The sequence below is a fragment of the Saccopteryx leptura genome, chromosome 1, assembly GCF_036850995.1.
Source record: "Saccopteryx leptura isolate mSacLep1 chromosome 1, mSacLep1_pri_phased_curated, whole genome shotgun sequence".
Taxonomy (NCBI): domain Eukaryota; kingdom Metazoa; phylum Chordata; class Mammalia; order Chiroptera; family Emballonuridae; genus Saccopteryx; species Saccopteryx leptura.
In genome coordinates this window covers 19,112,148-19,125,954 of record NC_089503.1, presented here as the reverse complement: position 1 = coordinate 19,125,954, position 13,807 = coordinate 19,112,148, and the positions used below count along the sequence as shown (strand labels likewise).

Genomic DNA, 13,807 nt, shown 5'->3' with positions numbered 1-13,807 from the left:
GTTAATAATGGCATCAGGGGGTTAGTGAGGATCTCTTGTAGTGGAGATGAGAGCTGAGGTTGGCTCAGCCCAGAATGGAAGCAGGAAGCACTGGAGAGGAACATTTTCGTAATCTGATTTGAAGGACGTGCTGAGGGATTGGATATGGGAGTGGGGGGAATTGAGAGGGGGAGGAATGAAGGACGTCTTCCTTCCTTCCTTCCTTCCTTCCTTCCTTCCTTCCTTCCTTCCTTCCTTCCTTCCTTCCTTCCTTCCTTCCTTCCTTCCTTCCCTCCCTCCCTCCCTCCCTCCCTCCCTCCCTCCCTCCTTCCCTCCCTCTCCCTCTTTCTTCTTTCTTTCTCTCTCTCTCTCTCTCTCCCTTCCTTCCTTCCTTCCTTCCTTCCTTCCTTCCTTCCTTCCTTCCTTCCTTCCTTCCTTCCTTCCTTCCTTCCTTCCTTCCCTCCCTCCCTCCCTCCCTCCCTCCCTCCCTCTCTCTCTCCCTCTTTCTTTCTTTCTTTCTTTCTTTCTTTCTTTCTTTCTTTCTTTCTTTCTTTCTTTCTCTCCTTTCTTTCTTTCTTTCTTTCTTTCTTTCTTTCTTTCTTTCTTTCTTTCTTTCTTTCAATAGTTTTACTGAGATATATTTCACATACCATGCAGCTCACCCATTTCAAGTACGTTACTCAGTGCATTCGGTAGGGATAACTTTCTTATTAAAACCTGGGTGGGTGGTAGTTTCTAAGACTGTGATGGGAAAAATGAGAGAAGTACAGGCTTAAGGGTGAGACCTGAGGAAAGTTTGAGATGCCCATGAGAATTCAAGGGAGGATGGGAAATTAGATATTCACATCTGGAGCTTGAAATTAAGAATTATGAGCAATGAGCAAATGGAGAGTCTCGAATGGATGTGAATATCTAGAGAAAGAGTACATACACTTAAAGAAGGTGGGGCAGGGGGCTTACAATCCAGATAGATTGAGAGTTCATGCTTTGAACTCCAGCCCCACTGCCAACAAACATATTGTACAAAAAAAGTAAAGAGAGAAACACAATGTGATCACAGAGTTGAAAACAAAGGCCTACAGGGCTCCATTCAGAGCAGGCAGAGGTGGCCGTGAATTTTAACTCCTGTAGACAGACTTCTGCTCAAAATGAGCCTCCAGACCAAATCTCCAAAACTAATGAAGAAAATTAATGTAAAAAAAGACAGCCTCTGAAAATCAATGACAAATAAAGTCACTCTAATTACAATAAAAATAGTAGAGTGTTCTAAAAATGGATTTAAAATAAGGTCTCTATCAGAAGGAGATTTGACTGTGAGTAGCTAAGATTCAGAATAATAGGAGTGGCTCAGGCAAAATAGGAGTTCAGTTTTCTTTTATGAATACATTCCTGACCTCGTGAGGTGACTCTGCTCCACTGAGTCCTCAGGGAACCAAGCTTGATCCAGCTCCTCACTCTCTCAATGCTGGGGTTATCCTCATAGTCCAAGTTGGTAGTTAGAGCTCCAGTGATCATATCTGCATTCCAGGCAGCAGGATGGTAGAAGGGCATGTATCAATGTCTTTTGAAAAAGTTTTCAGGAATCTGCCATGTGGCACGTTCAACCTACATCCTATTGGCCAGAACTTAGCTAGCGGAGAAACCAAAAAAATGTATTCTGTTATTACTGGTAACCAGGTACCCAGTTATAATTAAGGGGTTTTGTTACAATGGATGCAGGGATAATGAGGAATAATTAGCAGTCACAGCCGTAGGATCCTCAAAGAAATAAAGGAAAGAGAACATCCACTAAAAAGATCAACACAGTGGTTTTTGTAAGTTTGTCTCTTTAAATTTAAAACCTCTGCTCTTAGAAAGCCATCATTAAAATAAGGAATAAACAAGCCACAGACTAGGAGACAATATTTATAAGTCATATATCTGATAGACTTGATTCCAAAATATACTTTAAAAATTCAAAAATAAGAAAAAACACAATTTTAAAAATAGGTGAGGCCCTGGCCAGTTGGCTCAGTGGTAGAGCGTCGGCCTGGCGTGCAGAAGTCCCGGGTTCGATTCCTGGCCAGGGCACACAGGAGAAGCGCCCATCTGCTTCTCCACCCCTCCCCCTCTCCTTCCTCTCTGTCTCTCTCTTCCCCTCCTGCAGCAGAGGCTCCATTGGAGCAAAGATGGCCTGGGCGCTGGGGATGGCTCCTTGGCCTCTGCCCCAGGCGCTAGAGTGGCTCTGGTCGCCACAGAGAGACGCCCCGGAGGGGCAGAGCATCGCCCCCTGGTGGGCAGAGCGTCGCCCCTGATGGGCATGCCGGGTGGATCCCGGTCGGGCGCATGCGGGAGTCTGTCTGACTGTCTCTCCCCGTTTCCAGCTTCAGAAAAATACAAAAAAAAAAAAAAAAAAATGGGTGAAATATTTCAACAGACACTCCACCAAAAATATATGCAGCTGGCAAATAAGAGATTACAGAGGACACAAGGAAACTCCGTCTAAGGGGTGATGGATATGTTTGTTTTCTTGATTGTCATAACGGATACATATATATTTGTCAGAACTTATCAAATGGTACATGTTATGTCTGTAACATTTCAATAAAGCTGTTAGAAAAAGGAAAAAAGGGGAACATGATATGAAATGTAAAGAGGCAGAATTAGATGGATACGAAAAAGAATCTGTTAAAAATTCTGGGAATGAAAAATACTCACTTCATTCAAAATACTCATTAAAAAAGGAAGGAAAGAAAGCAAGAACCTCTATAGGCGGACAAACTCTGGACTGGGTACAGTCAAAGAGAGAATTAGTGAATTGGAAGAGAGTCCTGAGAAATTTTCTCGGAGCATGGCCCAGAAAGAGAAAGAGAAAAACATATAAAAGGGTAGTTAAAAGACATGGAGAACAGATTGAACTACTCCCAAATACATTTAATAGAAATTCTTCAAGAAGAGACTGGAGAAAAATGATCAAGAAAAGCATAATAGCTGAGAATTTTTCAGAATTGAAGAAGAAATATAAGTTCTCACCAAATAATGTGCTCATTATGTAATGTGGAAATTTTAAAATAGTAAATCTCCAATTCAAAACCACATAGTGAAAGTACAGAAAATCAAGAACAAGGAGGAAGTGTTAAAGTGTACATAGCTCATCCACAAAAGAACAACTTTAGGCTAACAGTAGGTTGCTGAAGAGCCCATGGCAGTCTTTTTGGCAATCTTCAAAAGCGCGGAAAGAAAATAAAACCTCATCGTCCTAAAATTCTATACCCAGCTGAAATCTGATTCAAGAGTGATGATGAAATAATTACAGTTTTACAGAATAAAGGGGCCCAGCCCAAACCATGAGGCTCTTGGGAGATATGGGAGAGGAGAAGCCCACTCGAAACACTTCTGTCTGGTCATCCGGTGCCAGCATCTGTCCGTGCGGTAGCAGATGGGGCCAAGCCCTGGTCCCTGGTTTGGGGATGAGCCCAAGAATATGAGACCTCCCCCCCACCCCCCACCTCTAGAATGGCCCATTCTAGACTCTCTCTCTGTCTTCCAGATTGTGGACAAGAACAACCGCTACAAGTCCATAGACGGATCAGACGAGACTAAAGCCAACTGGATGAGGTGAGTCCTGCTCTCTGCTGATTTCCCGGGAGCCTTGCCTGAACTCTGGAAAGAGAGCAAGGGAGCATGCTGGGCCTGTAGGCTGTCCAGTGGAGGAGGCCCCCAGAGGCCCAGGACTGCTGTTTACAGGGTTTGGGATGTGTCTAGCTCTAGGCGGCGTTCTCGCTTCTCCGGTCCTCCATGATGGGCGCTGGAGGAGACCTGTGGCCAGACTGGCGGGTGACAGGGACCCCTAGAGACTGCACACTTCTCAGTGTGTCTGGAGACCCAGGCCCCTGGCTCCTGGCAGCATTCCTACGCAGGCAGGGGACTGTCCCTCCACCCTGGACCGTGTCACCTCTCACAGGGCAGACTCCTGCTGGAGAGGAGCAGGACTCATCCCAGGGCAGGCACAGCAGTTGTTTCAAGGCCCCCCTTGGAGAAGGAGGCTTCCGGCACAACCTAGCTCAGTTTTCGAGGGTGCTTGCAGCCCAGGCATGAGTACTTTCAAGAGCGGTTTACCTGTGGTCCAGTGTTTGGGACAGAAGTTTCATGGCCAGCCAGGGAGAGCAGGAGACGGCCAGGGTGGCCCCGAGGCAGCTGAGCCGAGCTGGAACTCCGAAGGCTCCCTCTGTTCTGTGCGGCTGGTCTGCCGGGTGCCGGGGCCCCGCCAGGGGGGTCCGGGGGCAGGTGTGGGAGATCAGGCGTGCCTTGTCGCCTTTTCGGTGGCCTCTCTCTGGGACTTGGGAGTGGTGACGGGGGTTTGGACCCAGGCTGGGGGAATAGTGAGGCCTCAGATGGCTGGACCCAGGGGCATGGCCACACCGTGGATTGGGCTGTTGGTGCCTGTGTAGTTAGTTCTGTGACTTGTGGAGACTGGGGGGCTGAGAGATTTTGCTTGGAGAGAGGGCAGTTAGGGACTTCCTGAGAGAGTCTGGCTGTATTTAAACTATGAGGCTTTCTAAGCAAAGGAGGAAAAATTGGTTTGAGGTGGGGAGGCCGTGACATTGTCTCTTGTCCCCTTCTCTGTGGCTTCAGTGCTTCCACCTGAGAGCCTCAGCCGTGCCCTGGAAGTGGCTCCAGGGGGGCGGTCCACACTCCCGACTGCCTTCCCTCCGCCCGCTCAGCGCTCAGCGCAGGCCGTTCCTGCCCCACACACGGGCACCTCCTGGGAGTCAGAGCCCATGCCGGGCGCCCGCCTCCCTGCCCTCCTGGGACTCCTGCCTCCCCGCCCTCCTGGGACTCCCACCTCCCGCCTGAGGTTGCTTTTCCTGAAACAGTTGTTGAGTGCAGGCACAGACCTTGTGCTGCAAGGGCCCAGATGAAAGAGGAAGGGCCTTTGAATGGAGCCTTCAAAGGGGCCAGGATCTTGTTTGAAAGCACTGTGAGCAAGGACACAGGAGTGGGGACCAGGTGTCGGGCAGGCTGTCAGATGGCCGCGGGGCCCAAACCCCTGGCCTGTGCTGCTGTTCTCTGTTGCTGTGGTCCGGCCGTCGGCGAGCGAGGGGGAGTGTGTCTGAGAACATTCTGGTGTCAGGCCTCTGCCCTGTCACTTTCAGAAACTTTGGCCAGATGAGCTGATTTCTGTTCCACTTTTCCACCCATCTCTGATCTTTCAGCTTGGGGACAAGGCTTTGCCACAGTTCCAAAGAAGGGAATTCATCATCGGAGCTAAGTGAGCATCCGTCTGGCAGCCCAGAGACTGTGACTTGCTTGGGCTGGAATTGAGCCCAGGGCATGGGTGTTTTCTAAAGCTCTCCGCAGTCATTCCGACGCGCCGCTAGTGTTGAGAACCACTGCTATATACAGATCTTCGTGCTTCAGGGGTAAACTGAGGCTCGGAGGAAAGCAAGGTCATGCAGTCAGTGGCAGCAGCTGGACTTCTGGGCTAGCATTCTTTCTGCTCATGCTCAGACTCCTGGCTTCCTGAGCCCTGTTGTGGGGCAAACCACACTGCAATCTTGCTGGCATGGGATCTGTCCTGTTCCCGCGCCAGGACTCATTCTGATCCAAACGACACCAGGGTAGTCACAGCTGCAGGGCCCTCACCTCATTAAACACTAAGTAGTGGGTAGAGCGGAGGGTGAGGTTCGTTGCCATGGAGATGCCCCCTGGTGGTAGTTGGAGGGGAGAGCCAGTTCATCCTGGGAGCCCACCTTCCCCTCAGCGTGCAGCTGCCATTCGGACGGCTCTTTCTTATTTGCAGACACCATCACTTGCACTGTCACAGCCAAGGGCCTTGCAGAGGATCGAATGGAGTCAGTTTCTTTAAATCAGCGGTGGTCTGGGCAGAGAATGGGCACCCACGTGATGAATGCTGGGTGCTCTGCATTCACGAAGCCCGTGGTCCGCAGCCAGGGGCTGTTTTGCCCCCTGGGGGTATTTGGCAGGTCCCCTCAGGCACGTTTGGCTGTCAGAACTCTACAGGTGGATGGAGGCTACTGGGTTCTCTTGGGCAGAAGCCAAGAATGCCGATAAACCTATACTGCCAAGGGCACCCCTCTCCCTTCCCACTAACAAAGAATTTCTCAGCCCCAAATACCAACAGTGGGGAGACTGAGACATGCCAGCGAGCAGTCCCCCTCATGGCCCGGGGAGGGGGCACGACACTCCCACCCTTGTTCTACAGAAACAGGTTTGCAGCGGCTCAGCCTCCAGTGCCAGGTCTGTCTGAGAGCAGGGCCCGGCCGTGCCGTCCTCCTCCACCCCCTTGGCAGTGGTGTTCTGGGTGGGGGTGGGAGGGGGAGGGAGGTGAAGGGCCTTTGTGCTCCTGGCCTCTCCCTGAAGGTTCGGCAGCAGCCAGAGAAGTCACCCAGGTCCCAGGTCTCCCTCCATTCCCTGGGTTCCTATCTTGGCACTAGTTGAAGGGTAGACAGAACTCAGAGCTCTGAGTTCCAGAGCCAGAGCAGGTGTCAGGCCAGAAGGGGGACAGGCCACGCTGTCCCCTTGCCCAGGGCCCCTGGCTGCTCTCTGCAGATGGAAGCTGAGGTCACTCCTGGTCTCTGTCGAAGTGGAAGTTGGTGGGTGCTCATGGGCTCCTCGCCTTCTGCCCGTGAGCGGTCAGAGACGGCACCCTACTCCCCACAGGGGCGGCTGCCAGCCAGCGCTCCAGTTGGAGGGGAGCCTGCACACACCCAGAGGTGGGGACTTGGTGGGGACTTGGGGACAGGGGACAGAGCAGAGAGCCACAGGACAGAATAAACTCTCTGTGACCATATTCTAATTCTGGGCTTCACCAGCGAGGCCACACACCTTGGAAGGCCACTGTGAATAGTTTCCCTGTTTAATTATTCTTCCTCCAAGTCATTTATAGAGGCAATGGCCTGATCCCAACCTCAGTAGGCATCCTTTGTTCCTGATCAGGGCTTTAAAGGTCTCTCACATCCTTGCGCTGCCCTCCCGCCCCGCTTAGTGAGAATCCCCGAGGCTGGCGTGGCTGCTCTTCCCTCTCCAGACAGACGGGGAGAGGGGGCCGGGAGAGGCTAAGTGAACTGCTCCACCCAGCACAGCAAGTCAGAGGTGAGGCAGGGCCTGAGACGGGAGGTGGTGGGCCCAGTCCTGTGTTCCCACCACGTGCGCCGTGTGGCTTCCTGCCTTCAGAGGAGCAGTGGAAGGACCTCTTGGTAGGAGGAGGGTGTGGTAGCAGTGAGCCGGTGAGGGCGCCCAGGTGCCTCCTGGCTGCCCAGCTGAGGACCACCCACATTGATGGTCATTTACCCAATTGTGCTTTGTGGGATATTCAACCCAAGGAATGTGGCACCCCTGACCGAGCGTAAGCGGAAGCCCAAGTTCTCCAAGGAGGAGCTGGACATTCTGGTCACCGAGGTGACCCACCACGAAGCTGTTCTCTTTGGGAGGGAGACCATGCGGCTGTCCCATGCCGACAGGGACAAGATTTGGGAAGGCATAGCTCGGAAAATCACCTCCGTGAGCCAGGTCCCCCGCTCCATCAAGGACATTAAGCACAGATGGGATGACATGAAGCGGAGGACCAAGGACAAGCTGGCCTTCATGCAGCAGTCCCTGTCGGGCCCCGGGGCCAGGGGCCAGGCCCCCACCATTGTGCTCACTGCCCACGAGAGGGCCATCGAGTCGGCGCTGCTGTCAGCCCGTTCCGGGCACGGCTTCCCCAGGGCAGAGACGGATGGCACCGACAGCCCTTCGACCAGCTGTGAGTACCGCCCGTCTCCCTTCCCCAGGTTTCCCAGCCTCCTCCTTGGCGGTGTCCCACTTACTCTCCTTCTCCTTCTGTCTCCTGTCCCTCTCTGTCTCGCCCATCTTTCCATTCTTCCCTCCTCGTCCCCCCTCTGTCTTCTCCACCCCTTTCCGTTCATTCATTTTAGAGTGTTTCCTGAACGCTGCGCCAGGAGTTGTGCTGGGACCTGGGAAGACAGAGTTGTGTATAAAGTCCACACCGGCCCCGCTCCTGGGGAGTTCCTAGACTCGTGGGAATAGACGAGCTTGAAGTAAATAATTGCACAAGGAGATTTGTAACAAAGTAATAAGGGACCAGACCAGGAAGTCCTGAGGGCTGACTTCGTGGGCGTGTGACCCCGTGCCATCACACAGGGCCCTGGGCTCTCCGTGCTGGGTTAAAACGCTCTGCTGTTCCTTTCCTGAAACTTGTAACAGTTTTTGAACAAGGTGCCCTGCATTTTCCTGGTGCGTTTGGCCCCGCAAATGATGTAGCAGCTTGTCTGAAAACAAGCAGCGGTAGGACAGGCTCTCCACCAGGGGCCGAGGAAGGCTCCCAGGAGAGAGAGTTGAAGCGAGATGCAGAGGGTGAGTAAGAGTTAACCAGGCCAGTGTCTGCGTGGGGCGCAGCGGAGGGGAGGGCCAGGCCGGGAGGGAGCGCCTCACAGGCAGAGAACAGCATGTACAAGGCCCCGCATCAGGAAGGCGCTTGGCACGTTCCAGGAACAGAGGAGCCAGGGAAGCCCAGTGGAGCAGGCGAGGGGGAGGGGGCGTGAGAGGAAGCCAGCCAAGTCTTCAGGGCCCAGGCCACAGAAAGATCAGTCTGCTCTCTCTCTCTGTCGATTCCTAACGTTGTTATTTCTTTGTTGTTTTCTGCACTTCTGTGCCATGCTGCCGCCTTCCACTTCTCTCTGCCCTCGGCCTCTTGCTGCCTGCCCTGAGGCTCTCTCTAGGACCCCTCTGTCTGGGCACACTGGGGCCCCTGCATGTCTGTGCCACCCGCACGGCCCCTCTTCTTGCTCAGCACCCTGTTTCCCTCCCTCCCTGGTGTCTCAAGACAGACTTGGACTCCCCGGGGGGCTCAGGTACCCAGTGTGTTCCTAGTGGGGGCTCACCAGCAGGGGGCGCAGTCAAGACCCTTCTGTGCTGGAGCTGCACCCACCCCCCACCTCCACCCTCAATCCACAGTCCCAACTGGAGGCCATCTGGCCTCTGAGAGATGGGGCAGGGCAGGAGGCTCCTGAGAAGCCGGCTGGCTCCCTGGCCAGCCCCCTGGAACGTGGTTCACAAGGACCCGGTCTTCCCTTCCCAGGCCCCTTGCTATTGGGATCTGCTCATTTCCTGTTTGGCTGGGGCTCCTGACAGGTGGCCATCCAGACTCAGATTTTTAGGACTGGGAAGGAACGTGGAGACCATCTAGTGTAATTTTCTCATTACCCAGATGAGGAGGCATCTTAGCTCCAGAAACAGAGGTGTCCCCAGAATCAGGACTGAAACCCGAGTCAGCAAGCTTCCCGTGTATCAGTATTCTGCGAAGGTTCAGGATAATTCTACCCACTTATGAGAAAAAGAAGGGGGCCCAGCACCCAGTGAAGTCCGTTCCCTAAATCCTGCCCCGTTTACCCCTCTGTCTCTCCAAGAGTGAAGGTAATGAGGTTACCAAATGTGACCCGGGCAGGGCAGGGGGCCCGGGACCCTCCACGGCAGGCCGGGCCAGCCCCCTCCCCCCTCCCCACCCGCCGACCAGCTGTTACAGCACTTGGCCAGGGACTCTGTGGAATGAGGCCCTGGAAGGGGGGGAGAAGCATCACCTCAGCCCTGCCTGCTCCTTCCAACCCTGCCACGCCAGAACGGATGGCCCTGTCCCACCGAGAGATGGAGAAGCACTAGGCTCTTACTGTGCTGGTTCAAGTGAGGCCCCCAGGGCCCTGGGAGGCATTCGCTGGGGGCGCGATGAACCTGTCTCTTCTGCCATCACCTCCCCTCTGGGTAGTTCTGAATTCAGCCCCTCAAGTGCAGGTGTGCCCGTCATAGAGTCAGCCTGTATATTTTTTATTTCTGCCGTGGGAATCAGCTTATAGCCTGGTCACAAGAGATCCGAGACCTGCGTGTGCGGGGGCTGGGCCTCTCCATGTGACTGTCTGTCTGTCTGTCTGTCTGATGGTGCCTGTGTGCCAGCAGACACTCCCGGGTAGGAGTGCTATGTCTGTCCAGGTCGCCTGCCTTGAGGGGGGACGAGGGGGACGCCAGGGCTGGTTGCAGAGGTAGCTGCCCTGCTCAGCACCCTCTGGGCTTGTCTGTTCTGACGCCACCCCTTGCCTCCCTTCTCCAGCTGTTCAATATCCTCACCTCCACCCCCAATGACTTTAAGTTGCAGATTCCAGCAAGGCCACAAGGTGGCCCCAGGCAGTTCACAAACGGCCTCATGGAGGCTGTTAGTCAGAGCTGCATCACAGTACCTTTGGGCAAGCGTCCCTCTGTCATCTTTCCCAGGTGCCTTTGTGCCCTGCTCTTTGTAGCCTTCTTACAACCTGCTAGGTGCGCACGTGGCTGTGAGGTAAACAGAGGAGTGATTATCTTTGCTTTTCAGAAACTGAGTCACAGACAGATGAAGCTAGTGACGGGGTTGACATGCTGTCACTGACGCTGGGGCCTCCCAAGCCCCCTGCCCTAGGCTCTCTCACACTAGACTGTCGCCATTCCTGTGAAAGGCAGGAGACCTGGGCACTCCTCACGCTCACACCTCTCCCCGAGGGGCCTGGCCTGCAAACTGCAGGGGTGGGAGCAGGTGTTTCTCCGCGGGGGTGGACAGTGGCCACATGCCGAGCTAAGCTGAGTGGTGACAGGGGAGGGGAGTGCTAGGGTCATTGGGGGAAGGTGGGCCCAAGCCCAGGGCTGCCCCCTTTCTCCCTGTTGTAATCGTTTGCCTTCTTTGTTTCTATTCCACCAAGATGATGAAGATGAGGAAGCACCTGGGCCCTCGAGGCAGTCTCTGCAGGCGTCCCTGCAGCGGTCACTGGAAGAAGAGGCCCGCCTGACCAGGCCCACCCTGCTCCGCTCCTCCTCCTCTTCAGACCAATCCGAGACAGTGGGCCCGAAGCCGGAGACTCGGCCCCGACCTTCGCCCCAGGCCCAGGCCTCCTGCAGGAACCCTCGGCCACACCCCAGCCCGCCCAGCACGGGCCTGGACTGGCAGCTCCTCCATGCCCACGCTCAGCAGACTGAGATGTTCCAGCAGTTCTGCCAGGAGCTGGTGACCGTGCACAGGGACATGGCAAACAGCATGCATGCCATCAGCCAGGCCATGGCCGAGCTGAGCAGCCGCGTCGGTCAGATGTGCCAGACGCTGACGGAGATCCGGGACAGGGTCCAGGCACCTCAGCAGGGGCCGGAGGGGCCGGCCCCCACAGGCTGCACACTGCAGACGGAGGCTCCCCCGGCACCAGCCCCGGCACCAGCGCCTGCACCAGCCCCGGCACCAGCCCCGGCACGGACTACCAGGTCTCAGAAGAGAAAGCACAACTTCTGACCCGGCCAGTATGGCATTAAGAGGAAGAGAAATGGAGGAGGGCTGTCTGGCCTTGAGACGGGGGCCAATCTCTTAGGCCCGGGTCTGATGGGCCTTGTAGGATTTTGGGGGGACTGTCCTCTCCTCATCGAGTGCAGGCCGGCCGCCCTATGCTCTAACAGAGCATGTATTCAGCCCTACTGTCTGATCTTTGGCAGATGCTCGAAACACAGGAAAAGCTCCCTGCTTGATGCTTGCTTGGCCTGGAGGGTCAGCCTCCTCTTGGTCTGCACCCCGTGGCAGCAGGCCTTGCAGGAAAGGGGGGAGCAAGTGTGGGGAGCACCTGAATCGAACCCCGCGTTCCATCCTCAGGGCTGCTGCGTCAGTCTCCCAGGTCCTGACTCTGCCGCTCTGGAAGGGGGCGAGGCCTGAGGACGGGCCGGTGGAGCCCAGCCCCCCTGCCCCGGGCTCTGACCCTAGCGGGCGGAGCCCCTGCCTTGGCCTTCCGCTTGCCCTCCTGTGTGCGTGTGCTCAGCTGCTGTGCTTGCCTTTTGTGGAGTGGGGAGAGGCGTGGGAGGACGTTGGTGGGAGGAAGTAGAGGACTACCTGGCGTTCTTGGGGAGAGCACGGTGCTTTCCCTGCACCTGCAGGTGTGCGATCTCGGGGGGGTTTCAGAACAGCCGAGAGGCAGCCCCGTTGGGCACTAGTATCCTCACGATTGCCATCATCATCATCTGCATTTCATAGGTGACGAATAACACAGCAGTTATTGGGGGGTGGGGAGTAGGGCTAGAAGCCAGGTCTGTGGATTCAGAGGCCAGATCTGGATGGGAGGGGTGCTGCTCCTCGCCTCCCCCAGCCGCAGCTCTCCTGGGTGTAAGTGGGAGGCAGCAGCAGCATTTAGGAGGTGAGTCCCCCACCACCACCTCGCCCTCGCATGACGACCAGTGGCTGGGGGAAGGCAAGGCCCAAGTCTCGGGATCCAGAAGGAAACCCTTCCTCTGGCTTCTACAAGAACCCAAAGCCCAGAAGCCCAGGAGAGCTCCTGTCCGTTCCAGGCTCAGCATGCCTTGCCTCTGCTTGCTTGGGCTGCATACGCGTTAGCCAGACATATCCGTAGCTTCATGTTCTGTTTGGAGTGTGCAGAGAAAGCCGGGTTCTTAGAGGTAGGGAGGCTTGTGGGGGGTGGCAGATGCCAGCTTAGCTCTGACATGGGCGCAACTCAGCTCTGTGTCCTCTTTGCTTCCTGGCCCATGACTGACCTTGCCAGAAACTGTCATACCGCAGCCCTTCACTCCCCCGTGCCTGCCCCCCAGAGCCACAGTGGGGCTGCGAGGACTGCTGCACCCAGTGCCTGCCTGGCCATTCCTACAGTGCTGCTTCTGAACCCAGACTCAGCTTTGTCCCTCTTAGGGAGAATAGAGGGCAGCTGCCTTGTCCCCGTGGCCCTGGCTCCATCTCCCCATTCTGTTGTTCTTTGGGGATTCCTGTTCCCCCAAACTGAACACTCCCCCGTCCGACAGCCTGATGGCTCGATTATTGCCTGGCATTGCCCTGCCCTCTGATGCTGGAATCCAAGATTGCCTTCCCAAGTATTTTTGTTAAGATGGCAATAAAAAGAAATTGATCTCACACTCGGAACACACCCAGTCTCCAGGATCTTTCTTTGGTGTGTATTCTCTTTCTTCGCTTCCTGTGGAAACTGCAAGGGCCCCCCAAGCAGGGGTTAGATGACTGAGGCAAAGCATGCTGGTGAGAGGGGCTCCGTGCCCTGGTCGCCCTGCCATTTCCCGGGTCCCCCTGCTCCCAGATGCCCTGTGTTCACCATCCCGTATGGCCCTTGGAGGAAAGGGAAGGAACCGAAGGGCTGAAGGAGATAGAGTATCCACATAGGAAACCGTTCATCTATATTTAATTTCTCTGCACATCCAAAGTGAGATGTTGCTAAATGAATTTTACTGTTTGTTCCCCAAAAGGAAGTTAGTGAGTGGTCCCGGTGGGGAATCGCCATTCCTAGCAGGAGACTCGCAGGTCAGGGCTGTCCATCTGCTGTGTGCCTTGGGCGCCGCTCTGAGGCATGAGGTGCTTTTGGATGCCTTCCCCCCTGACCCGGGATCTGTCACAGGCAAGGCCCTGCCCACCTAGACCTGAGGCTTCTCAAAGGAGCTGAAGTGGCTTCCTCTGGCCCCTCTTGGGGGTCTTCTCAGCAGAGACGCAGCCTCCTGACAGGTGCATTGCCTTGGCTTAGTGCTGGTCACACAGATTCTCCCAAGCAGAAAACCCCCAGGCCATGACCAAGGACACATCCTCTTTCTGGAAAGTTCCATTGGCGTCTAGGTCATCCTCTACCATTCTTGGCCAAAAAGCATGGTCATGAAATAAAGATAATCTGATTTCCAGAAGACGTAAAGATACTTTATGACCAAGCCTGGGAGTCTCTCCCAAGGCCGCAGTACTAAGCAGTGACCGACTGGCCTCACCCTCTGGTCCTGCGGAGGGAAATGGTCAAGTTGGAAGCAAAGGAGACAGAGAGATGAAAAGACTGGTCAG

At 55.0% G+C, this 13,807-nt stretch overlaps 1 protein-coding gene across 5 annotated transcripts in view; it reads left to right on the top strand.

Moving 5' to 3' along the window:
* Nucleotides 1-13,807, top strand: part of PRDM11 (PR/SET domain 11) — an 83,747-nt gene that overhangs the window by 54,815 nt on the left and 15,125 nt on the right. For 4 of the 5 annotated variants that reach the window (XM_066362794.1, XM_066362801.1, XM_066362776.1 and 1 more), the window contains exon 5: nucleotides 3,509-3,576. In XM_066362794.1, coding sequence (XP_066218891.1) covers nucleotides 3,509-3,576 — 68 coding nt within the window. Of the gene's footprint in view, nucleotides 1-3,508; nucleotides 3,577-7,304; nucleotides 7,727-10,700; nucleotides 12,881-13,807 lie in introns of those variants that run through there. The other variant, XM_066362809.1, reaches the window with a different exon arrangement.